At 41.2% G+C, this 26,453-nt stretch overlaps 1 protein-coding gene and 1 long non-coding RNA gene across 3 annotated transcripts; one reads left to right on the top strand and one right to left on the bottom strand.

Annotated features, from left to right (window-relative positions):
* Positions 1 to 6,148: 6,148 nt before the first annotated feature.
* On the bottom strand, positions 6,149 to 19,768 carry DCAF4 (DDB1 and CUL4 associated factor 4). Of its 2 annotated transcripts, XM_027642209.1 has the most exons (13): positions 19,413 to 19,768; positions 17,717 to 17,814; positions 16,007 to 16,164; positions 14,935 to 15,017; positions 14,175 to 14,277; positions 13,230 to 13,373; positions 12,506 to 12,555; positions 11,146 to 11,225; positions 9,480 to 9,575; positions 9,267 to 9,364; positions 8,274 to 8,450; positions 7,500 to 7,614; positions 6,149 to 6,561 (listed from the first exon to the last, which is right to left on the bottom strand). In XM_027642209.1, the coding sequence occupies exons 1-13, from the start codon at positions 19,514 to 19,516 to the stop codon at positions 6,368 to 6,370; spliced, it is 1,500 nt and encodes a 499-aa protein (XP_027498010.1). In that variant the 5' UTR covers positions 19,517 to 19,768; the 3' UTR covers positions 6,149 to 6,367. The 2 variants fall into 2 exon arrangements, with proteins under 2 accessions (XP_027498010.1, XP_027498011.1); XM_027642210.1 differs by lacking the exon at positions 13,230 to 13,373.
* Positions 19,769 to 20,019: 251 nt separating this feature from the next.
* On the top strand, positions 20,020 to 23,730 carry LOC113946783. Its single transcript, XR_003527548.1, has 3 exons — positions 20,020 to 20,130; positions 21,637 to 21,701; positions 23,531 to 23,730. It is a non-coding gene; the product is annotated as an uncharacterized LOC113946783 (long non-coding RNA).
* Positions 23,731 to 26,453: the final 2,723 nt, after the last annotated feature.

Raw genomic sequence — 26,453 nt, 5'->3', positions numbered from 1 at the left:
AGGAATGCTATGGAAAACATCAAGTAAAATAAGAATCCTGTGATCTAACTGATGTACAAAGATGTGTGCCCCAGTGAAAAACACATTCCTCACCCAAAGCACCACAAAACAAGCCTAGACTTGTAGAGGAAAAAGCATCTGATTGCTCTGTTCTGCTGGATATATTTCCATTGTGGGTACGTATGCCAATTCAGCATGAAGGTTCATCTTCAAATAGGTGATGTGGGTTTTTCTCTCATTCTATGAAGCAAATATATGTGAGGTTTGTATAGATGTGCACACTTTTAGTTAGGCACCCTACTCAAAACCTGTAAGCTAATCTTGGCTTAAATGTCTATCGTGTGCACGTTGCCCCTGAGACTTGCAGCTGGGGAAACGGATGGCAGAACAGCACGGCTGTAACATGTAGCTATTGTCAGGGTAGGAGCAGGCTCTAATGTATGGTTATTTGCACGGGAGAAACTGCTTTGTTTTTCGCTCCACTCTTGCTCCCCCCACATTGGTTTTCCTGTTCATTCACTCTCCTGCCCAGTTGCATGAGCTGAAGTTGGTCAAGGTATCCTCTGTGTTCCTGTCTGTGTCCCTTGTGAATTGGACCTTTGGTTATGTCCTGGAAAACATGACAACCCTCCCTAGCTTTTGATGTCAACAAGAGTTCTTGGAAATAAACACCATCATTATGTTAGGTTTGCCTTGTATTTATACCAGGTGTCTGTCTGCTGTGACTGTGCTGAGACATTCATAAATGCCCCTGTTGCTTTGGGAGCCTGGGCTTTAACATTGCAGGACTCTGCCTTCCCACCTGGTCATACAGACTTTCTTCTTCATATTTTTGCTTTCAGCATAACCAGTCCAATAAGGTTTAAATGCTAATATCACTCTATTTTGCAGCCTCTCATTTTCATGTTTCATTTGTCAGTCACTATAATGCCAGATATCATGGCATTGTCCTTGCATTCAGTTATTGCTGATGGCTGTAATATAATTTGGCACCAACAGATATGTCTTTGCCTGCTAGTAATTTGAGAACAGAGAGTGATTTGGACAAGTGATAGAACTGTCTGTTTTTTGTCATCCAGGTCCTGTCCCTACCCCCTGCTTTAGCTGAGCACTCTTTCATGGTAAAGCAACGTTGACATATATATTCTGTCAGTCACAGCACATAGTATGTCTTAAAATGTATTTGTGAAATCATGGCAATGCCACAATAAATAAAATCTTGATATGAGGGTTTTCAAAATCAACAGTATAGTGTGACAAATACAAAGCTAAAGTAGAATGGCAGCTAATCAGTTATCTTAAGCCAAAATTAAAGTGCATTCAGCTTTTTAACTTCCCTTTTGTTGGATATAATTCAAGTGAAAAAAGATATACAAATACAAGTGGTGTATATATATATACATGGAAGTCTTTATGTAGGAAATGTTTTGTGGCATTAGAGAAATTCTAATTTCAAGAATGTCTGGAGATTTTGAAACACTGATTTCTGATGTTTTGAGAAGCTGGTTAAATCTTTCTGCTTCTGCTTAAAAGGCAATTTTTCAGTAGCACTGAAGAGAAGAAATAGCGTATGTATGATGATGACTTGTCAGGAAGGCATTGGAGTGCTTCACAGCCACCATGATATCAACAGAATTGCAGATAGGAAAGAAGTTGTTTGAACAAGAAAAGGCAGGTGATCTTGGTTATATTTTCAGACAGTACTTTAAAAGGTTTATCAACTTGGTGCCTTGGCTTCCATTTTTGAAACATTAAACTAATTTGTGAAGTGCTTTAAACACTTGGATCAAGCATCTCTCAACCCCAGTCCCTTACCCCAGAACCCGTCTAGAAAGTACCTTAGGTTGGCGTTGACTGCTTGATTCAGCTTACAGTATATGTAGTATATATAGTATATGCAAGCAGCCACTAACAACTGAAGGTTTGAGGACCAAAGCTGAATTGTTCACTGCCAGATCATAACTTTTCTGAAAGCAGCGTCTGTAAGGGGACACCTTGGGACTATGTACATGTTTGGGTTTGAATTCTCACAACAAATGCATCATTTTCTAGTCCTGTTAGAACAGGTCCCTATTAAACTCAGAAATACAAAAATGCCTGTGTGAATTTGTGACTAGTAACTTGATTTTTTTTAATCTCTTAGTTTCAGTATTCATCAGGATAATAGAGGCGGAATGACCATGAAGCCATGTACTGCAATAAATTGGGACCAACAGAAAGACATAACCAACACCACCACAGAAGACCCAGAAACAAATCCCCTCCCTGCTTTAGGCATTTCGAGTTAAAATAGAAATTTTTCTGCCTGTTATATCTAAGAACCTTATGTGACCTAAAGGGTTTTATGTGGAAAGAGCTTTATTCATCAGGGCTGAGAGATGACTAATAGCAGCAGAGTATATGGAACAGAGCATGGGTGAGACTGTGGCTTCTGAGAGAATTGTGTTGATGGGAGGGATAGTTTGGTCAGTGAGAAGAGCCTGGTCTGCTCTGTGCTGTGCTCCAATGAACAAAAGGGACCAAAGAAATGGTGTCTGCAGGATGAGGGATGCTACAACCTGTCTTGGAGTGCAGGTCTGGCCCTTCTGAAGTTGCCCTCCAGTTCAGTACTTGCTGAGAAGCTGAGGCAAAGAAGTAAGGTTATTTTTGATACTGTAGCAGAGAGAAAGAGTGCTGCAGTTCATTTTTAACTACCTTAGGGTCTTGATATTGCTGCATAATGAAATTGATGTTTTAATATACTTCAGCCACTGCCTGCAGGCTGCTTGCTGTTGTCACTGAAGCCAAATTGCCTTCCTTCTTGCCCTGCTTCCCTTCTCCTTTCTTATAGCTCTTGCAGGCCTAATTAGAAGTGTTGGCTGCAAAAGCACTAATTGGGTGAGTGGGTTTGCAGGGACATGTATGTACATTTTGTTCCTGGAAAGGACAGAAAGGAAATTATTTTCTTTTGTTTTACAAGTTTTGCCTAAAAGGGAACAAAGGAAAGAAATTATCTTCGGTTATGTAAGTTGCCTTTCTGCCACAATTTCTAGTTTGTGTTTCCCACAGTAACGGCATATTTGTTGTACAGTCTTGTTCTTGCAGAACAGGCACTACTGGAGTTAAGAGCACTGAAAAGAGTTTAAATTTTAATTTAAATTTTGGAATTAATTCTGTTCTAAGAGAGTTCATGATCTTTGCAGGTTGCTACCTGCAGGGGTTTGAACCACACGTTTACTAGCAAGAAGATGAATATAAAGTATGTTGCAACTCTGAGTTGATAATCAGATGTAACATTAGGAGTCTGCAGTGGGATGGGGTTAACTACATTTCTGTTTCTGAGCAGATGCTTAGTTGCAGTATGCATTATTAACTAAGGCAATCCAAATGCTTATGAAAGTTGTGCTGTGTACATTAATCACTGTGCATGCAACAGAAAATGTCAAAAATTAGCATAACCAATCAAGACGAATTCAAGTATTTACTCGAATTTAGAAAAAAAAGCAAGCCAGGAATTGAGTCTCTTGGTTATCAAAGGGTAGCAGAGGGAATGAGAAGAGCCTGCAAGATTTACCATTTAGGAGAACAGGAGACTCCCATGCCTTATAAACAATGTCTGTGGAAGGAAGGAGCAGCACAGAGTACACTGTGAGGAGCGTACACTGTGAGGAGCATCCACTCTGTTTTGTATGAGAAAGGAGGCTCTGCACAGGAATGCTGAAGCCAGATGTATCAGGGGAGCCATAGCTGTAAGGAATTGACAGCTCAGTCTGACTCTGGGGAAACAGAAGTTGGCTGTTAATGGGGTAGAAGAAAGATTTGGGGGTTTTGAATGTATACTCAGAGAGGGAGGAAACCATTTTAAATATTTGCTGGGATTCATCTTTCATCTTGACTACCCTTGCAACAGCTATTTCATATAGAGTATATTCACACTGTAAAGTCTTACACTGCTCCCAAGAGGAGAGTTTTCCTGCTCTGTTGTCTTCTATATAGATTAATGGGTAAAAGAAATACAAAGGAAGGGAAGGAGATCACCACACACAACACTGGAGTGTCGGTGAGCAAGAAGAGCTGCTGAGAACAGTTTCCTAGAACAGCACATTGCTTACACCTGAAGGTTGTGAGAGAACAGGAGAACTAAATGTGGAGCCCTGCAGGTCAGAGAGGGTTTTTAAAAGGGCCTACCCTTCCTGGAACCTGTATTTGAATAATTCCCTCTTATTCAAAGTCACTTGAAAAAGGGGAGAGGAATGCACTGGAAACAAACAAAAATCCCCAGGCTATGGTCAGGTTTGCATGGGTCTTGGGAAGGGGATCTCCCTGCATAGGACTTGCATTGTAGGGCACTTGTGAGGCTTCCTTTTGGAAACCAGAGACACACTCGTGAAGTGTGCTCAATGAGCTCAAGACACTAGCAGGGATGCAGAGGGATGAATTGTCTGCACCACCAAGTCCTCGATGAACTCTTAAGGAGCTCATGCCAAGACCTTGAGTGCCTCATCCCTGTTAACAGTGCTGTGCCCATGCTGCAGCTGAAACTCTCCTCGTCTGGGAAAAACATTTTGTGACGGACTGAACAGTTTTACTAACCCACTTTTTAAACTCCAAATACTCCTGGTTCAAGAGGAATAGAAGTAAGAGCTTTCCCTGCATATGCACCAGTGTGAGGTGGAACAAACCTGATGGGCCATCAGGATGAAAGGGGCAGGGCGCAATGTCTCCATAAATAGGTTGCTCTGGCCAGAAGCTTTAGGTGCAAAAGAGTAATAATATCTCTTAAGAAATGAAATAGCTAGAAAACTTTGTAACATGCCTAAGAGGGTGGTTTTTATCTGAGGGCAGAAACAGGATTGCTTAGTGGGGGACTTCAAAGCCCCTTCCTTCCTAGGATGCCCAGCACTGTTAACCCCTTTCCAGGTGGTATCCCAGGTGAGGGTGCTGTGCTAGGTATGCCCCCCAATAGGCCACCTGTAGACAGCAGCAACACTTATCTCTGTGTGCATGTGCAGCCTATACCTGCTGTCACAAGGCACTTGGAATGCAGATGCCCAGCCTTGCTCTGACACAGCCACCTCCCTGAGCCAGTTGGACACAGCCTCCATGTGGACATGCCACGCAGCCTGGGTGTGATTATAACCCACTTGTGTCTCACTTGCTAACCTGGCAGGATCCCATGGGAAGTACATTTCTGACATATCAATTGTACATCTAAGTGCTCTAAGTGGATCCCAGGATGAAAAGGTGGTTCCTGCACTCCTTTAATAAGAATTTTGGGAAACTTGAGTGCAGTGTGTCCTGTGAAGTCCATCCTAGTTCATCGGCCTTTACCCCCCATGGGTTCCTGATCCTGTCAGTGCTTCCTACAGATACTGTCTGCAGGACAGTCTTGCCCAACCCAGACCAGTTACCAAGCAGGAGCTAGAAGTAAGGAGGCTCCCTGGGAGAGTAATTGTTTTCAAATACAGATATGGTATCACCCAGTTACTGGGAGCTAGTGCTACAACTTTGTAGCTGAGGGCCCAGCTGTACCTCTGTATGCAAAAGCCCTGACTTTGCATGTGTGATCTCAAATCCTAAAGAGGGTGTGGTCTGTCCAGATTGGGCTTGTGTCCAGCTACAGCTGCATGAGCAAGCCTGCCATTCCAGTCTGCTGATCAAACTCCATGTTGGGGATGTCGGCTTAGTTAGGAAGCACTATGAGAAATCAACAGGGATATTTAGCTTTGCTACTGGACCAGAAAAGGGGCTTTGTTCTGTGCCTGTTGCTTTTTAAAGGGAATAGTGGCAGGACAGTAGCATGCTACCATCATCTGAAAAGGACAAAGTTTAGTATGACCCAGCTCAAACGACCAACACTGTGAGTGAGGAAACAGCTATTCCTTGGACTGCTTCTGACCCTAGATGTAGTAGAGGCAGTTGAAGCAGAACCCAGACCAAAGGTACTCCAAAAAAAGCCCCAGAACGCTTAAAGCGTCAGCTTCTCAACTCCAGCTGCTTCACTCTGCTAATCCACTCCGCTGGGCCAGCCTAGTTGTTCAGGTGGATGTGACCACAGCTACCTATGACTAAACTAGGATTAAGTTAGAACAGTCTCTTGACAGCAAAATCAGCTAGCACTGATTAAAGTTACCCGCTTCACAGGCCTTAATTTCAAAGAGGCTGAATATTGCCTACAGAGTTAATCAATATTCAGTTTTTATTTACAAGAGGTCTGAGATTTATACAGCAAGATTTGCTAAACCTGCTGAAGGAGGTTCAGAATTAGATGGGTAAAGCAGATGCAAGAGCAGCACATGACTCAATAGCTTGATGACTGATGTAAAACTTTTGAAGTCACGTATAGAGACTGGCAGCTTGGTAGACCAGGTCTGAGGGGAATATTGTGTCAGATATAGGAGAAGTGGTAGAGGTCCTGTTTGACAGCCATGAGTAAGCCAGGAACTCCTCGGGGACCCCCAAGTCTTGAAGAAAACACCACACTAGGAATGGCATCTTTGGATGATGGGTGGGGAGAGGGGATGGTTCTAAGCAGATGGGTGTCTTGGAGACTCCAAATTCTGGTGTAGCAATCCTGACCAACTGGAAAGGAAACAACAAAATTCAGCATTACACAAAAATTACTTTACATGGCTCTGCAAGAGTATCACCACAGAAGCAGAAGGTCTATGGGGAAAACACTCTGACTATTTCTACACACGCTAGATGCAAAGTGCTTATCTGTACTTTATGAAACAGAAATACTGCAAAAGTGGGAAAAATGTGCATTTCCTATTAGGCAATTAAAGGTATGATAAATCAGTATTTAAAGTGCTTTCTCTTTATCAAGCTCCTAAGCAAAAAAAGGGGAGAAACATTCAGTCAAATTAAAAAATCTTCTCCTTATTCCGCCATGTATTGACAAATACAAGGAGAGAAGGTCACTCTCTTTACAGTGACCTTGTGAAACTTAGCTATACTATAAGGATATAGGGATTTTGCTTCATTTATTGCTACTTTTCCTCCCCCCACCCCAAATATATTAATATTAAAAATATCTGACTGTAACCAAGTATATTCAAAATGAACCTGAGTGGTATAGACAGTTTACAAGGAGTCTGGCTTACATGCCAATGCTTCAGTCTGTCACCACACTATCCACTTAACTACCACCTAAACATATACACGTTCTTTAGTCTCTATATAATCACCAGAATGTTTGTTTACATGTTGTTTCCCTGAATTTCAAAATCAAGTATTTTCTGCTCTACTCTTGAGATGTACTGTACAAAGGATAACGGGACTTTTGCAGGACACAGCAGATAAAGCTGTTAAGTGCTACACAGGAGTGATTACAGTAGGTGTGCATAACATAATTTCTTAATTTTCATAGCATATTACAGTATGTTTAAGGCTAACTTTCTTCTGAATTTTAAAGAATTAACAGCTTTAGAGTTTCCAACAGCTGTAGCTAAGAAATGCCTCTCAGGCATAAGAAAATCACTGCCACACAGTCTACAAGGGGGGGGGAGTCCACCCACCTGCTGTAAGAAGTCCTTCCTCCTCATTTACATGCAGAGGGAGAACAGCATATTCATTGTGATGACCGTGGTACTGCTTCACACACTTTGTTGTTCTCAGGTCCCACAGTTTTATCTGCAAGTTGAAGGAATTGTTTGAGAGAGGATATGTTAAAGCAGAGAGCACTTAATGGTTGGACCTCTAAGAACAGGTCCAGAAGAGGGCCATAAAGATGATCAGAGGGCTGGAGCATCTCTCCTGTGACGACAGACTGAGAGAGTTCAGGCTAGAGAAGCAACCTTCCAGTACCTAAAGAGGGCTACAAGAGAACTGGAGAGGGACAATTTACAAGGGTATGTAGTGATAGGACAAGGGGGAATAGCTGATAGGACAGGGGCAATAGCTTTAAACTGACAGAGGGTAGGTTTAGGTTAATATTAGGGAGCTCTTTAATGTGAAGGTGGTAAATGACTAGAACAGGTTGCCCAGAGAAATTGTGGATGCGCCATCCCTGGAAATGTTCAAGACCAGGTTGTGTGAAGCTTTGAGCAACCTGGGCTAGTGGAAGGTATCTCTGCCCATGGCAGGGGGCTGGAATTAGAATATCTTTAAAGTTCCTTCCAACCCAAACCATTCTATGGTAAATCAGTGGATCTGGAAGAGGATCCATATATGGAACTACCACTCAGTTCCACACAATGTACTAAGAACTAAGCCCTTGGGACTGGGAGAAGCACCTGTCAATGCCCAGACACTAAAAGGAACAGCATATCCTAAACACAACAAAACCATACCTTTCCAGCCATATCTGCTGCCATAAGATAATGTTCAGCCTCCATAAGGTGAATAGATGTAACTGCTGAGCCATGGAAGAGACGAATTGCTTTCCAGCTCTGTCCCTTTCGGTTACGTTGACGCACATCAATGCTGAAAATCTCACCTGAACGGCAGCCATTGTAAAGCACTGGGGTCTGGAAGAGTCCAAGAGAAAGAAGCCTATTATGTAACATCTGTAAGGATCTTTGCAACTGGACATGCCTATCTCGTATTGGCCTTTTTAGCCACCAACGTGCTTGCAACAAACGTGGGTAGAGCCCTTCCCAAATCTTCATTCGCGAAGCCCAGACATGAGTGAGTAAGGATCTTACAAGGTATGCAGACAGAATCTGTGCCATGTTTTTGAGCTCTGTGGTGCAGTTTTCAAATTATTTTAACACAGGCATTAAGAAGCAGAATTTTTATTACATACTGCCACGTTTTTCAGCTGACTCATTAGTTTCCTTCAAACCTCAACTATTTAGCTGTAAAAGTTTGGCTATGTAAGTAGGAACTTAGTCTAACATAACAGCAAACCAGAAACTGGAATTCTCATTTTCTGATTTCACCCTTCTCACTAAATCTTTGTGAACAAGTCCATTAGTATTTATGGGGATTTTCTCCTTCTTGGCAGAGGCAATACACTGAATATTAACAAAATGAGGTTATTTGCCAAAACCAAAACAATTTTACAACATATTATTACTGTGCTCTTTGTATTTCTTTTGTTTTCTTTTAACCTCTGTAATATTAACAAAAATTATCTCTGTTGCCACAGTAATCAGTTGATCTTTTTGCTGCTATTCAATGGTGCAAGTATCAGACTGCATCAGCTCTGTTGTGAACACCCATCCAACAGTAGCTCTCATCACACCCTTTTGTACAGCGTGGGGAGCCCCATCACAAATAGAACAAAGAGCCCATGAATTAGGCAGCGCTCTGAAAAAATGAAGGGTGTATGTTCTCCTTACCTGTCTGGCAAACTGTTGTGCCAACACATCACTACTGGTTCCAAATGTCTGTCGATGCCCTGTCACTACATTGGTCACAAGAACTCGTCGTGTCAGGCCTAAGGAAGACAGGTTATGTTAATTTAGCTGTAATTCAAGTAGCAGCTGGGAGATGAATTCAGTAAGTCTTTCCCACTGAGACAGAGGGGGTTGCTAGCCTTGCAGAGAGATAACCTGTGCTGAAGCAGTTGTCTGCTTGGGGATTCAGGCACCAAGCACAGGACCAGGCAGTGGATATCTTGAAACTGCACAGCATTCCAGGTCGATCTCCTGGAAGAGAGAAGCAACACATGAAGTGTTCATAAAACATTAGGATGGGATGATAACTCAGAAAGGTTCTTAGATTGCCATACTTCTTTTAACATTTCAATCTGAAGCAGAGAAAGTGTTACCCATTTGGCGTCCCTCTGCTACTCAAGAGACAGGAAACAGAAGTGGGACTTTATGGCTGTAAGCAGGACACCTACAGACTATATATATAAATTGATGATATTGAGAAATAGATGATATTGTGAAATTTATTCAGCAGTCAGAGGGCTGACCATGGCAGGAAAGAGAAAAGTAACACTCGCCTCACAGCACTAAGTAAGCTATTTTTTAAAGACAAGTGGGCTATAGTAAAAAACATTTACTTTATAAACTACAGATTAGCCAAAGCCTAGCCTATAAATTCTTGGCCAGCCTATTTAAAGAAAAAAAAAAAGTTTGATTAAGTAACAATACACTAGATTTGACCTTTACTCATGTAGCTCCTGCACAAAATTTATGTCAATTTGTAGACTAGACTAAGTCCTCAGTTTTCACTTTCTTCATGGTAAATCATACATGAGTATGGTAGCAGAGGTGACATGGTTAAGAGCAGATGGATAACGTAGTTTTAGACAGGATAAGTTCTACTTTGCTCCTGGCAGCTACCTAGCAAGTTTCCCACAAAGCAACTCTTTAGGAGAGTGAAGTGGGTCAAACTTGGAAATACCTTAACAGTCAATAGAATATACTAGACAGAAGGATTTTGATGGAACTCACAATGTCTAATTATGGTGAAGGGCTCAAAATGTTCTACAGAGCAACTGGGCACGCTCAGTGACTCTTCAAGTTCACACTAACTCTATGCATATTTTTTAATGGCTGCACAAAGAGCATGACATTAAAAATTTAAAATAGGTCCATTACTCTTATCTATCACAGATTCCCTCTATATAAACTTAACTGATCATGTCCGAATGGAAACCAGATCAGAGGACTGCACTCTGTGACTTGAAGAAGCATGGTTCTAACAACTATCAAAAAAGTCCAATTAATAAAGTCCTGCCCACAAGAACATTCAACAAATATATAAAGATACAGCTATAGCCATCAGACATAGTATTCTCCCAAACAATCATCTTTACACACAACTGAGCATAAGCCTGTACAAGGAGCTATGGGCTGAGACATCTACCAGCTTTCCACCTTTGATTAATCCACTGAGCATATTCGAGTAGCTGCTATGAGAAGGGACTCTTGATAGTCTATAAGGAAATGTGAGTACTTCTTGTGTGTAGCTTCTGAGTATTAATAACAGGCCAAGCTACTCATGGAAAATCTCAAATGTTTACTTTACAAGTGAGGTGTTCTGCCAAAGTCAAGTATTGCAGCAACTAAAAATAAACCAGTGTTTTGAATACTGCTTGTTAACTAAGTCTTAAGTTCTTCATCATTCAACTTCTTATGCTGTTTTACAATTTCCAAGACAACAGTCTCTCCAACTACTGAAAATGCTGAAATAATCTTTCATTTGTGCTCTTTTCATACCATAACTGCAGAAATTGTAGAAGAAAGGCCAACAAAAACACCCTACCTGGGTTAGTGCTGCTGAACAATGATGCTGGAAGCAGACTGGCACAGCCTGGTGTTTCTGCAATTCCCATGAGACACAGCTTGCTGAAGTGAGTTAAGAAAAACAGATTTCGCCCTAGAATGGAACAAGCTGCCTAACATTTATAGCTGAGAAAAACAAGATGTTCTGACACAACCACAGCTCACAATACTTCCTCTTGAGACTTTTGATGTGTGTTTAAGTCTACAACTAAGTCTTGACTTTTCATTTCTTTCATAGGAATGAGCTAGAAAGAACTAAAATTCTTGCTTGTGTATTTTCAGTACCAGAAAGGTAAGAGAAGAGGAATCCTATGGCATCTTACTAGTGGTAGGGGGAAAATTAAAAAAGCATGGCCTACATAGATCATTCGTAGTGTCATATGCTGATGACACTGTATTAATATAGATCTGTTTTTCATGGAGATAAGTTGGAAAAAGGGGAGCATACATTGGTGACGCAAGGAAGACTCAATTTAGATTACATTTAAGTATTTTATGAAGACTACACCAGGTATAAACAGAATTTGAAAGCTGCATTTCAAGTTCAGTGGGGTAAATCTGTAACACGACTAGAGGAAAGCTTGAACCCACCAAACCATCCAATAACAAATTCCTCCTCAGCCTTGGGCACGCATGGTGAGCTCCTGCCCTCTGATGGGTCAGTCTGGAATTGCCTGGCTTTTCCCAGGGGCCATTCCATATTTTACTATGTCATTTCTTTTGGCATTTTAATAGCACATCTGTTGTCTGCTATCTCCCATGTCAAAATTCCATTTTCTTTCTCTCTTCTGAGCTCTGCACTGTCCATTACTTCTTCCTCTACCATCAACTTTCCTCTTCTTCTGAGACAGACCTACAGAACATGCTCTGACAGTTGCAGAGCATGATGCCAATGAATTGCTCCCATTCTCCCCAGTCAATGTGGGGATGGTTTTAAACAGAAACAAACCAACCCACTTTCAAAGAGGTTCACTTCAGAGAGAGGTTGTTGCCTTAACCCTCTGCTCCTATTCTTTTGCCTCAGCCAATTTCTAAACATGAGGTCATTTTGGATATAGTATTTACATACACTATTAATGAAGTGGGAATTCTCCAGGGCAGAAAACATGGTCTTTCATCTACTATTACACTGGAACAGTTCTACATATATCTATCGTAGAACCATACATCTGTCTCATTAACTCCAACACCTTTCAATTTTTATAACATCCTCTGTTTTCCAGAAAATTTATTTGCTGGGACAACTACACAAGAGGGATTCCTGGAAGTTAGTTTTTCTGTGCAGTATGATGCAGACTTAAGAAAGCTGAACTGCAATTGTGCTTTTTTTAAAAGGATATAAAACATGAGAATCTGGATGAGTCAATGATGCCCAGCACACAGAATTCACCTTCAGACACAAGAAGACATACTGTTTTTGTCATCAGCTACTCAATTAATGAGAGATTATTTCCATGCAAAGATGACACCAAATTAGGCACTGGGCACAATTCCTTAGTCCACTAAATAGCTCAGCAAGAGGCACGAGCATTTTAGCCTCATACTCCTCTTGTAACGACAGAACAGCATTGAGAACTCTGACCAAACACAGACTGAGGCACCACGCACATCCTATTACTCGAGAGACCATCCTTAAAAGAATCTGAGCATGAAGAGATTATGAAAGCCCGTTTCAAATATGTATCATGTTTAAGGATAAACACATTTGCCCAAAATTATTTTTAAGAAGCATGCAAATCTTGGTAGTTTCTGACAGTTTTCCCAGCTACAGTCCAAGTCTGAAGTGCTTGGTCTGAAGTCCAAGCACTATCCTTGGAAGCTGGTACTTCTACCTAGTCTTGCATTCATATTCTAGCATAACATTCCTGAGGACTATCACTGGTACTGAGGACTTTCCGAGACAAGTTTACTGTGGTTCTGTGTTTATCCAAGCTTCACATTTCTAGGTTCTTCTATTCTCCTAAACCCTTCCCCAACCCTCATGGCATTTCTGCCTGAGCCTCCCAAGGCTCATGGCATTCCGAGAATGCAATAACCAAAGGAAGGAGGAACAGAAAATAGTACTTTGCGGTTTGTGAAGTAGAGGTTGTCATACATCTCCACAGTGAGAGACTCCTTCCCCAAACCGCTGAGATTGATGATACCATATTTACATCCTCCATGCTCTACATCGTTCACAGTGAATATTCGTTCACAAGCAACATCTGCCTGTAAAATAAAAGCTTACCGGTCACACTTACTGGAAACTTACAGGAAAAACAGCTTGAGGGAGCTGCATTAGGTCTAAAATGAAACAACACATTAATTCTGATCCGTTTAACACCACCTGCTTTCCATTCACCTCTAAAATCAGTGGCCAACTCAGTTTTTCATACATGCACAGAAAACACAGGGGTAAGAAAAGGATTTAGTCCTTGGCTAACAATAAACGATCTTGCCAATTTTAACAGCTCTATACACTTACACTGGCTGACTGGTAAGCAAAGACTGCTGTTGGTAGAGGACACGAAACAAAAATTTAAACCTTATCAAAAGTGATCATGGAATTCTGCTGTTGAATCACAGCAAATAGGCTGGTGCTACATTTTAACTTTTCTGACACCAAATTTCCGACTCCCTTCTGGCTTTGGCTACCTACACAGTTTTCTGTTTACAAGGCCAGGAGATGGTCCTGGAAAGCTTCCTATGTAGCCTATGAAAGATATTTTGCTCCAGATCCTTAAATTAATACTGATGTTTACATAGACTCTCTGGACCACAGGCTTTGCCAAGAAAAATATAAAAATCACTTTCATATCCAACCTTTTTTATAATTTTCCTTTCTAGGAAAGGAACAGCCTCTCCCTACCTGTTTAAAATTACCGAGCACAGATTTTAAGAACTGACACAACAGGAATAAGACATATTTGAAAGCAAAATTTGACCTATGTGATCTGATTACAAGAGCCTGAATTTTCACTGAAGATAAGCTCTCTTTATGCTAAAGACTTATCATTTCTCATAACATACCACAATGATTTTAAAATTGTTGGTTCCAGCAACTGAGGAATCTGGACTGTGAATTTCTATCTTCCTCCTCTGCATGCCGTTCACTTTTAGTTCATGGACTAGCCTGTAAAAACAGGTGGGGGGTGAGGGGGTTGAAGAGATGAGAATTCAGGTAAGCCTGAGTTTAATGCCTATGAAAAGAATTCTGTACACCATATAGAACTGCTTCTCAAGCACAGAAGAGAAAATGCCTGAATAACTAGCATGCTAAAATTTAACTTATATAACCCGTGAACATGTACATCTTCCACATTCACAGAACTTCATCCTGTTATTTTAAAGCCCAGCACATCTTTAGTAGCAGAAACAACACCACAGCAAGTCACTAACTTAACTTGCCACTGTTACTGGATCTGAGCTACCTTATCTACTCTAATTGGAGGGAAGGGGAATGGTCACATCAGTTGAAAGGCATCCATCCAAAGAAAAGCTGTGCTGTATTCCTAAAGCACAATGTGGCAAACCAGCATATTCATATACATACGTGTGTGCATATATAAAGTGAATTTTTTTTGGAAGTGAAGTTGGGGAACAACTTTCCCATTTGAATTCTCATCATTTTAGTAACCTGATAGAACAGAATATAACCTTTTTGCTAATTTTAAGGAATATATCCTTCCTTCTCCTAATGGAAGAAGAAATGCAAAAAAACCTGACAGAAACAGTTGCACTAACAGCAGAACTTGGCACTGAAAACAGAGGGCAAATCAAATCATTGTACCTGCAATAACTTGTGGAGCTGAGCAAACCCAGCTGCCTTTTCTGTAACAGCACAGATGAGTTCAGTCCAGCCCTTGTTGTTTTCTGGAAGAGAATAACATGGAAGCCTCCTCAGTTATTTGCTTGCTTATGATTCAAACATGGCTGTGGGTCTTAGATGTTTGGGATATGTAGGTAACTTTTTCCTTTAGCCTACATAAATTAAAATTTTCAGAACATCTATAAAACACTTTCCAGCACCATCTCCATGGTCTACTACAGTAAGCAGACAAGAATATATTCCTGTGAGATGTAGGGTGCTTCTATAAATATAAAAGCTGAAGAAAAAAAATACCCAAAACCAACAGCCATTGTTTTCACTCTACATAATCAGCAGTACCACCTGGAGGTGTGAAGTCACCTTCTGGCTTCGCTATAACACCTTAAATTCTTATTATACAGCAAGATATTCTATCGCAACAAGATTGCTACTAAGCACGCAGTCTTACTGTTGCACTGAACTGATTTTCCATTCCATTTCTATTCTCCTCCACAGCAGGGGGGTTGGAACTAGATAATCTTTAGGGTCCCTTCCAACCCAAGCCATTCTATGATTCATAATTTTTTAAAATTTCATGCAAACACTTTCTGAGGAGACCAAAGGATAGAGCACTTTGCAGAATTATAGAGTAAGAAATCTTTTTTATAATGCTCAGACAAAGCAAGCACTTGAGAGTCAAAATGTTCTTCACAGTGGACACTAAAGAGCTGAATAGCTGGTTGGAGCACTTCATTGCCTCGGGAAAAGAACACTGCTCACTTATTCCAAATGACAGCATACTGAAACCTGGCATCCAGTGTTCTGACTCAGGTGTAACTGTTGGACAACTGCAATTTTGAGCACAGTTCCTGTCTTTTTACAGGTTTTTTGTTTGTAATGACTTGATTTCATTCCTGTGTGGAACAGTCAAATAAAAGGCTTCAAGGACTATATATTCTTAGCCAAAAACTGTGTCAGAATTGAAAGGCTTTAGTTTATAAGCTGTCCTGGGCTTATACAATAAAGCCTAATTGCAATCTTTTTCAGAACATACCTTCTTTTGTTTTTCTTCCTCTTCTAAGAGTCTCAGTCTTTTGCATTCCATCGCCTTGTACTGAATGCTCTCCTTGGTGAGTGGGTTGTAGTTATTATGTCCAGGCAGTAGGCGAAAATAGCGGTTCTTTTCTGAGTCATAATAAAATCCTGGCAGTTCTTGGGGGGTAGGGGGAGAAAAAGTGACAAAATCACATAGACAACTAAGTTTGTTTATGGCTCTTTGATATTGCAAGTCCTCATGTGAATGTCAGTCACAAAACCCAAAGCTCTTGTTCCCAATGGGTCCCAAGTATGATACACAGATTAGGAATAGATGAGCCACTTACAGGAGAAAAAAAGATTATAGCTTTTCAAATGCAGTGCCATTACACAGGTACACCACTGACCAAGAGGAAATTCAGACAGATCAGAAGAGCAAAAGAAGAAAGGTTTTGCTGCAGAACAAAAATGATCTTTCTTCATAAATCAATCATGAGGGGACATTCTTAGTTAAAAAACTAGGTAGGACAGTCCCAAACAGCAGCAAAAAAATTGACAATGAGGTATCACACAAACCAAAATAAAGTGATTCACTTCCCAGAACAAGATACTTTTTCTTCAACACATAGGAGAGATTTAGATATAATCAAGAGTACATTTGGCTCCCTATCCAAGGATAAATTGGGATGAGAAACCTTCAACTTTAGTGCTTCATTGTCTGGGTGAATTCAGAGGCAGACAGATAAAATACTTTGACAGATTCATAATGGTACATTGTCTCAAGACAAAGGATTTTATTCAGAAGAGGCAACTGTTACATTTCATTTCAAGAGTTTTTATTTAAAACTTTATCTACTACCAGAATTTTCATTTTAAGTAATCTCTTTTTGATGCTGCTTACAATTCAAATCCTTGTCCCCATCTTTTAGGTTCAGTCACCAAAACTTATTCAGGTCAGGAAAAATAAAAAGTTAGTCAATGAATCGGTAAAGGTAATAAAAGCACACCACATTTAGTACACAGAATCTAATTACACAGCAATAAATGTCTTGCAGGATACATCTCCTAACACAACATAAAACATTGATATACCAAAAACCCTCTGGTTTTGTCTGTTGTTAAGAATCAGTGGTGTTTCAGGACTCTCCTGTTGCAGAGAAATATATGTTTCCACAGGCTTAGCTTTTGCTAGCTCTGTTTAATGAGTCAGGAAACCAGAACATAAATGGGACGGACATCTTCCTCAACAGCACTGATACTTCATCATTTGTTGTTAATGAACAAATATTTAGCCAGAGTGTATTTCTTACAGACTACAAAATACACTGAAGGCATAAAGAGAGATGATTCTCCAAAGTGGTGGATCATTGTGCCTTTCAAAAGACTGAATAACTGGATACAAGTAGTAATTTCTTATATGCTTTCTTATTTTATTTGCTTCCTTAGTAGTTAATTTTCTTCCCAAAGCAGCATTTCTGGAGGGAGAAACAAATTTCTCTTTTTTCAGCTTATATCAGCTTGGCTAAGCACACAAATTTTTAAACACGAGAAGCACTTCTGGGCCTGAAAGTGATTTGGGCCTGTTCTCCAGATCCTCACTCACTATATCTTTTTATATCACCTGATGTTACTTTCCTGTAACACCAGACTATTAATGCAGCTACTACTACTTTTTTCCTTCAATCAGCATATAGAAACTGACTTTTTACCTGTAAACACCATCTCTTACCTGGTACTACAGAGTTCTGTGTTGAACTGGATGAAGAAGGATCTCCACTGCTGCTGGGACCTGCATTCACTGGGGTCTGTGGTTCCTCCTGTTCCAGACTAAAAAAAATAGCATTGCCTTCAAGACAGACTCACAATTGTCCTACACATTTCCCACAAAGAATCTAGAAAGCAGATTATTATTGACATTAATGGAGTACTGTTTTGCAGTGCTGTGATAAGCACATGCTGCATGTCACCATACATTAAACTATGAAAATCAAACAAGGAAAATATGCAGCTTAAAAACCTCTCAAGAACATTAGAGATAAAGGCATCCTAAAAGCCTTAAACTACTTGCTAAAACATTAGAGGGGGCTGCTGATTCTGCAAGCACCTTTAACTCTTTCTGGCAAAAGATTAACTGGGCAATTTTACATTAAATGAACAGCCCACTCCTGAAAGCCTGCAAGTCTTCTCAGCATAAACTGAGACACAGCATGGGTAAAACACTGATGTCACATCAAAAATATTTTGCCATTCTCTTCATAACAAGAATTTCACTGATGAGGTTCAGAAACATTCCAAATAAACAAAAGTTTAATGAAAACTCCAAGAATGAAAAGCCTCTGCTTTTCTAATAAACATTGCAGTAGATGAGGTAACTGCAGCTTTCCTCTTTTTGAAAAAATATAAATAAGCACATTCAGTACTGATGAGCAAAATTCCACTGGGATGTTTTCTGAATCACCTGTACAATTCTCGCTTTTTAGGACAGGTCTTATTACATATCATCTTAAATACAGTAGGTGAAGGTGTTTTGCAAGAGTTTTAACTTACTGAAAACAAAACAATAAAGAAATTCTAGTTCTAATACCAGCTCTACTGCTGTTTGATTATACAGCTTTGAAAATAGTTAAAGAACACAACAGATATACAAGGGCAAAACCACCCTAGATCAAACCCTAGCACTTAACTTTAAAGCTCTTTAAGAAAATCCTTTTATTTCTATACTCACTGAACGAGGGCCCATTTGTGTTTCTAACCTTTCTTATACAAGTGAAACTAATGTGGCAACTCATATATGTGTGTCTCTTTCTCTAAAAGTATGTATTAAAAAAAACAACTTAGTGCATTAAAGCAAAGGATTGGCATCTTTTCGTCCTGCAAGAGGCACAAATGAAAGAATATGAGAATGAAAAAGAACTATAAAACCAGCTTAAACACAGGCAAGTATAAGTTCTAAAGTATAAAACACACTTTTCTGAAAGAATCAGTTTTCAAGGCTGGTGAAACTTTGCTTAATTTTCCTGATCTGCTAGATATGGTACTATTACCACATTACCTAACATGCTTTCAAACATTAATGACAGTTTTTACACCAGCAGACACCAAGGGACAAAATAAACGGGCAGTTAGAATGAAGCACTTACATTTTTCTTCCCTGAACTATCTTTGCATATTGGTGAAGAGTTTAGGGACGATCATGCACACCTGAAAGGACTAGCTCACACAACCACATCTCAGCTTAAAATCAATGTACAGTTGTAAATATACAGTAAACTTCCAGAAATCAGTGCAATTCCACTCTCGCTAGGGATGGCAGATATAGCTCTCAGATATACCCTCGCAGTCCCAGAAAGTCACCATTCTGCAAATTTAATTAGGCATGACACGCCATGGCCGAACCCCTGCCAGCCCACGGTGCGGGTACTCGCCTTCCGGCGCGGTTGCCGTGACCGGATCTCCTGTGCCGGCGGGGGCCGTGCTTGGGACCGCTCCATCCACGCTTTTCCTTGCCTCGCCCGTAATGCCTCCTCATTTCCGCTTATAAAGCAAATATACGCACATGCTGCACCTCTGTTCGCCTGGAACGCTCCAACACACAAGGCAGGTCTCCTAAGGCGACCTCTTTTCAACCACTTATATCCCGTAACGACCAGGCCCGCCGACAGCCCGCACCACGGGCGCTCCCCTGCGCCTGTCGGCTTCTCCGCTGATCCGAGACTAGCTCCGCGGCTCTCCTCGCGTCGGTGAGGCCAAACACCCCGGCGGCAGAAGGACAGTGACGACAGTGACGACAGTGACGACAATGACGGCAGCGACGGCCGCGCGTCCCCACCGCGTCCCCGGGGCCGCCCGCCCGTCCCGCACCGCGCCGGCCCCGCCCCGCGCCCCGCCCGCCCTGCCGCCAGCGCCCCGCCCCCGCCCCTACGGCGCACCTCAGTGGCCCGCGGCCGCGGCGGCCGATTGACGGACAGCTCCCTCGCCCAACCGCAGGAGGTCAGGCCGGCGCGTGCGCCGTGCGGGGGGGGCGGGGCCGGACCCCGGGCTGTGCCGGGTGCTGGGAGGCGGCTGCGGGATGAGGAGGCTGCGCGTGGGGGTTCGTGGAGTGCGGGGATGGAGTTTTTGGGCAAAAAAGGGTCGCTTAGCACGGTAGGGAAGCAATGTAGGGCAGAGAAGAGGAAGCCTGGAGGTGGCTGGGGGTGGCGTGCTTTGAGTGGTGCGAGCACCGAAAGGGTACCGCTGCTTCTTTCTCTCTGGGTGCCTAAAAGCCGTCCTTTGGCTCTGGGCAGCTGTCAAGAATTTAGAAGAAGAGAGGTGCTCTCTCTCTGAAGTGACCTTCCTGGCTGAGGCCTCTTGATAATTAATTCTTTTTTCTTTTTTTTTTTTTTTTAGCCTTCTACTGCTGGGCAGCAAACAGCTGGATGGGTGGTATTGAGACACGAGTGCTGGGGCAGCTTTGGGGGGTGTGCAGCGAATGGACAAGATGGGAGGGAAAAATGGGGGCTGCAGCAATCAGAAGCAACAAAGAGTGTAGTGGTAACCACCCTCTCTTTGTAGTCAGCGTAGTAAACCCCTTCTCTTCTTAATCATTGATTAAAGGTGCCCTTAAGCTGTTTTTGTACAGTGGCCTTCCCCCTCCCCTTCCTGTTTATGCAGCAGGTTGGAGATGAAAAAATTAAAACCAGTATGGTAAAAATGTTTGTTCATTTAATGGATGATTAAGGTTAAAACAAAATCTGAGCTATAGTTAACAAAAAAATTGTGGAGAAACGAGTTTAGCCTTTTTGCTTCCAAAAAGATAGGGTTTTTTTGGTCACTTTAATAACTTAAATAAGAAAATGCCAGTACTGGAAAAAAGGCAATAGATTTTTGTTCCTTTGGATGTTTAGACTTTACACTAGTTTGCTGTTGTCACTTGGCAGGAGAGTAGTTTTTGGGAGATAGTATTTTCTGTTTCTCACTCTCATGGTCTATGTTTACAGTTCAAAATGCTTAGAGTTAAAATAGCCCAGGAAAGGAATAATTTAAAGATATCAACAACTGCACAAATCACCTGTAGCTTTCATAGACAGTTTGTGAACTCTATTTCTTTGTCTTTACGAGGCAGACCACCAGTATGGTCTAATTCTAAGGCATATTTTGTTGATTAGGTCTGTTTCTCATAGTGGTTTAGTGATACTGATCTTTAGCTTCTGCAAGATAATTTTGAATTTTAATACAGTAACAGGGGAAGAGTAAAAGTGCCTATAGAAAGCTGCATCAGGAGCTGCATTACAGTTTTTGTGAACTGTTAAGTTGTTAATACTGTCACTGGTGAAGACTGGATTCAAAATGATGATTGATATGGTATTGGTACTTGATGATTTGTATGTAAATTTCCTACTGAGACACCTGTGGACAGGGTTCCAGGGAATGTTTTTTTCCTGGTGTTTGCTGGCTTGTGGATAATAATCCAGAATGTCTAACGCTTTGCAGTAATCTAATTCTCTGCTTTGTTCATTGGCTTTGTTTCATCTTTTTAATTTCTGGTGCCAGTGAGCAACATTCCAGGTTCTGTGACCAATATGCTGCTTCTAAGCTGTGTGATTCATGCCACTGAAATAGTTATCAGAGAAGAAGTATATTAAATAATTTGTTTTATCACTTCTATTGCAGATATTTACTATGAAAAGTCATAAAGAATAGACTGGAAGATATTTCAGAGATAACTGGTTTCCCACGTATGCATTTAAATAAAATGTACAAATAAAATACACACATTTACACCTACGTTGTTCTTTAACAATTGTTTGTCTAACCTCTTCTTAAAACCTTTTTGTTTGGTTTATTCTTATTGTTTTATCTCTCACTGAAAGGTTTCCTTATGTGTTACCTGAATGCCTTATTGCTGCAATTTAAAACCATTACTGCTATTCCTTCTACCTTCTGTGGATATAGAAAACAATTTTTTACCTTGCTCTCTGCAACTGTATTCCATATTTGAAAATGTGAAAATGCTGTCTCCTTTTGAATCTTGTCCTCTAGATTAAAGAGTGGCTAAAGAATGCTAATTCACTAGGATATTATAGATGACAACTTTTAGCTTTGATTCTTCCTTCCTTTTTGGACCCTTTCCATGGAGAACACATCTTTTCTTGAAGTGTGTTCCTCAGAACTGGATATACTGCTACTCAGCTGAGGCCTTCCTAATGCTGAGTGTGTTTTGCAGGCTGTGCTCATGTTGGAGTTGTAGGATGTCCTACTGCTGCACAGCAATGCTAACTTTCATGAAACTTATGCCCAAAAGGGATGGGTGACTTTCAGTTTGAGAACTGCTATACAATCAGTTGTTTTCAGTCTGGGTTTGTGGAATTGGCTATGCTTGGCCTGGTAGCAGTGGAATGCTGCTCATCTCAAGGTGGTTCGTGAACAGCTCCAGGCCACCTGCCCTGCGGAATGCACTCTGCCATCGTCTCCTCTGTTTACCTTAGCTGGTTTTCTGCTTCTGTGATTTGAGGGACTGGTTTTATACTTCTGTAGTCCATTAAATGCATATGTTCAGACTGTATTTATTTAGGTGATTAGTTAAGTTTAAAATACAATTGTGAATTGCTTTAAAACATTCTGTAAAGACCTAACTTTGTCAATAACATTAGACTTTGTGATTTGAACGTAGGTTTAGGATTACCGCAGTTTAGTAAATTGCCTTTCAGCTAAACTGCAGTACCTGAGCCTGTGTTCATTCTTAGCAGTTGCATCTCAAAATTAAAATCAATTTGTCTTAACTCTTCTTTTGCTGAAGCTTAGGCTGCGTATTTTATCTCATGCTTGCTGGGGATTAAACCTGCATTCTGCCAGTTAAAGCTCGGCTTACATAAGGCAACTCATTAACCTTTGGTAAATGGGAAGTGTACCTAGGCCCATGAATTACCCTGGGTTTATGCAGGGTAATCAAAAGCAGGATTTTGACTAACAGTAAAATTTATCTTTGTTCTAATGCCACTGAAATCAAAGCAATTTAAGAGCCTGTGTAACTTTGTATGGTTACTCTGCATTACTCTGCAGTAATAGTATCGAAACTCTTTGGTGCTTATGAATGTGAAAGTTCCTGTTTGCCATTTTATCTTAGTTCTTAGAATATTCTGCTGTCCCACAGGCTCTGCTGTTGATGCTGAAAATCACTTTTGGGCTCTCCTGCATTAGGTCATAGAATCATTTAGACTGGAAAAGACCTTTAAGATGATCAAGTCCAACCATTAACCAAACGATAACGATAATCTAAGTCTAACCATATCCCTAAGTGCCACATCTACAGAGTCTTACATACCTTGAGAAAAGGTGACTCCACCGCTTCCCTGGGCAGTCAGAACCAATGCTTGACAACTCTTTCAGTGGCTATTGGGAAATCTTTTTTCAATCTAAATGAAGGAACGAACTGCTGTAGAATTTAAGGATTTAAGGTGATGAATTATCACAGTTTGTATAATGATCAATAGCTTGCTGTGTTTATTCTGTATCTGTGTGTATTTCACTTTTCTGGTTTTTTACTTTGTTTATTTTAAATCTCTAGCCCCCAGAGTAGTCCTGATGGTCTTGGAGACGCAGCTTCCTTCAGGATCTGCTGTGCGGTGTAAGGACCGGAGTGGGTCGGATTCGCCCCAGGAGAGGGCAGCAGTGTGCTTGCACAAAACCGCCCTATCTTGGCTGTGTAGGGTCTTTCTTTTGTACCGAGTATCGAATTCCTATTAAACCAATTTTAAAAGCAGTACACCAATGAATCCCTTTGCAACATTATTTAGAAGTGTATTTATTTGTATTTAAAACACTAGGGTCCAGGGACACTGATGTTGCATATTTTAGCCAGGCTTCCCTCCAAGGAAGAAGGTGAAGCTTCTTTCTACTGGTATCAGTTTTCCTGCCCTGCAGATCAGAGCTTATAAAAAAACCTCCATGAAAACTTGGCAAATTAAACCGAACTTTCACAGTTTATATAATTGCATTAGCTAAGAGTTTGTTTCATTGTGGTGATTGATTGTAGGAGGGTTTTTTTGTGTTTTGTTGACTTTTTTTAAGTTTGGGGTTTTTTAATCCAGTGCTTTTGACTGTTAATATGTCAAGGAGTACTTGTATGCTAATTAGTGACTCCTAGAAATTTTGTGGTAGGTTCTGTATATATCAGCTCTTAGTATTTTATATATGTGTGTTCTGACACTACATCTGCAATCTTTTCCAATCAGGTATCCTTAGGAGTGAGACATACGTTGGTCAAACCTACCTTCTCAGTGTTTTTTTAGGAGAAGAGCTCAGATATAATTTACTGAATATTCTGATGAGTAATGAATTAATCTTTTTTCTGTGGATCAGGAACTGCTGCCACTGGTGGAGGGACTTTCTGGCTTTTGATTATAATCAGAATATTGATTGGAGAATATGCAGGCCTACATGGGTTACAACAAGTTACATATTTTTGTATATTATTAGAAATGAGGCTGTGGTTCTGTGGGTCTCCTTAGATAGGCTGGTACATTTCAGGAGATAGTCTCTGGTAAAAGTCCATCTCTGAGACCTTCTGCTTGTCATGGTTTTCCCTCTTCCATTGGAGGCACAGGTGACTGGGCTCTGTTTGCCACCTCAGTGATTGCGTGTTGCTTCATGTGTCTGCAGAAGCCTAGTGCAGAGCAGTGTCGCTGCTGCTGCCATGAAACAAAACAACTAGAATCTCCAAAACACAACAACCACAAAACAGAAACCCCAAATCTGAGTCCTATTAGACATTAAGGGAACAGTTGAAGGGAGACTCCTGATCCGTGTAGCGGCAACCTAGTGAGTGCAGAATGGCAGATCTGGTGGCTGCTCTTGCCAATTTGTAAGAGAAATGCAAGTGTATATCACATGTGAGTGTTGTAGCTTGTCTGGGTATTAGAACCCAATAATCCAGGCTAGATCATTACTAGGCTGCTATACTTGTGTATAAAAATTGTTATTGCAGGACAGGTGTGAGATATACAGAAAAGATGTACCCATACTTGCTAATTACTCTGTTTTGTATAGTCAAAGTCAAATGACTGAAGTGATAGGTTTACTGAGTTACTTTCTAGCATGAGAAAACAGCACAAGATTGGGAATTCAGAAGATAAATCTTCTACTGTGACAGTAACTCACTTCCATTTTGCATATGTGGATTTAATTTGAAATCCACATTTCAGATTATGGCGTCCCAGTGCCCTGAGCTGGAGGACCATGACTGTGAGAATAAACTCCCAGTCGACCTTGAACTTGTGTGGGATCTACTGCTCCCTACAAATCTATGGGGCCTGATGGGATTCATCCAAGAATACTCAAAAGAGCTGACTGATGTCATCATGAGGCATCTCTCAGTGAGTTTTGAATGGTCTTGGAAATTTGGAGGGGTCCCACTTGACTGGAAGATGACTAACATTGTCCTGATTCTCAAAAAGGGCAAAAAGGATGACTCTGGAAACTACAGGCTTGTCAGTCTCACTTCAGTGACTAGTAAAATTATGGAGAAGATTATTCTTGGAGATATTGAAAAACACCTGAAGGACAACACAGTCATCGGTCACAGCCAGTAGGGCTTCATGAGAGGAAAGTCCTGTTTGTCAAACTTAATTTCCTTTTATGACAAGGTAGCCAACATAGTTGATCAAGGGAAGTGAGTTGATGTAATCTTTTTTGGATTTCAGTAAAGCTTTCATTGCTGTCTCTGACAGAATAATCCTTCTGGACAAAATGTCCATCCCACAGCTGGATAAACACATCATGTGGTGGGTGAGCAGATGGCTCATGGGTCAGGCACAAAGGGTTACAGTGAATAGGGTTACATAGAGCTGGTGACCAGGTCACTAGTGGGATTCCACAGGGCTCCATTTCAGGGCTAATTCTTGTCAACATCTTCCTAAACCATTTGGATGCAAGACTTGAAGGCATACTGAGTAAGTTTGCTGATGATACTAAATTGGGAGGAATTGTTGGCTCTCTCAAAGGCAGAGAGGTCCTCCAGAGAGCCCAGGACAAATCAGAGGGCTGAGCAATCACTACCTATATGAAGTTTAACAGACATGTGCTGGATTCTGCATCTGCGCTGGGGCAACCCTGGATGTACATATGGACTGGGTAATGAGACACTGGAGAGCAGCGCCATGGAAAGGGACCTGGAGGCCCTGGTCGATGGCTAGTTGAACATGAGTCAGCAGTGCCCTGGCAGCCAGGAGGGCCAACCGTGTCCTGGGGGGCATCAGGCAAAGCACTGCCAGCCAGTTGAGGGAGGGGATTGTCCTGCTCTGCTCTGCACTAGGGCAGCCTCACCTTGAATATTGTGTGCAGTTTGGGGCACCACAATATAGGAAAGCTCTTAGTGTCCAAAAGAGGGCAATGAAGATGGTGAAGGTCTTGAAGGGAAGCCATATGAGACATGGCTGAGGTCACTTGGCTTGTTCAGCCTGAGGGCGACTGAGGGGAGACCTCATTGCAGT

This window comes from Corapipo altera, unplaced genomic scaffold, assembly GCF_003945725.1.
Source record: "Corapipo altera isolate COAL_440 unplaced genomic scaffold, ASM394572v1 23b, whole genome shotgun sequence".
Classification (NCBI taxonomy): Eukaryota; Metazoa; Chordata; class Aves; order Passeriformes; family Pipridae; genus Corapipo; species Corapipo altera.
Note: the sequence above shows the minus strand (reverse complement) of the source record. Positions and strands in the feature narration are given on the sequence as shown.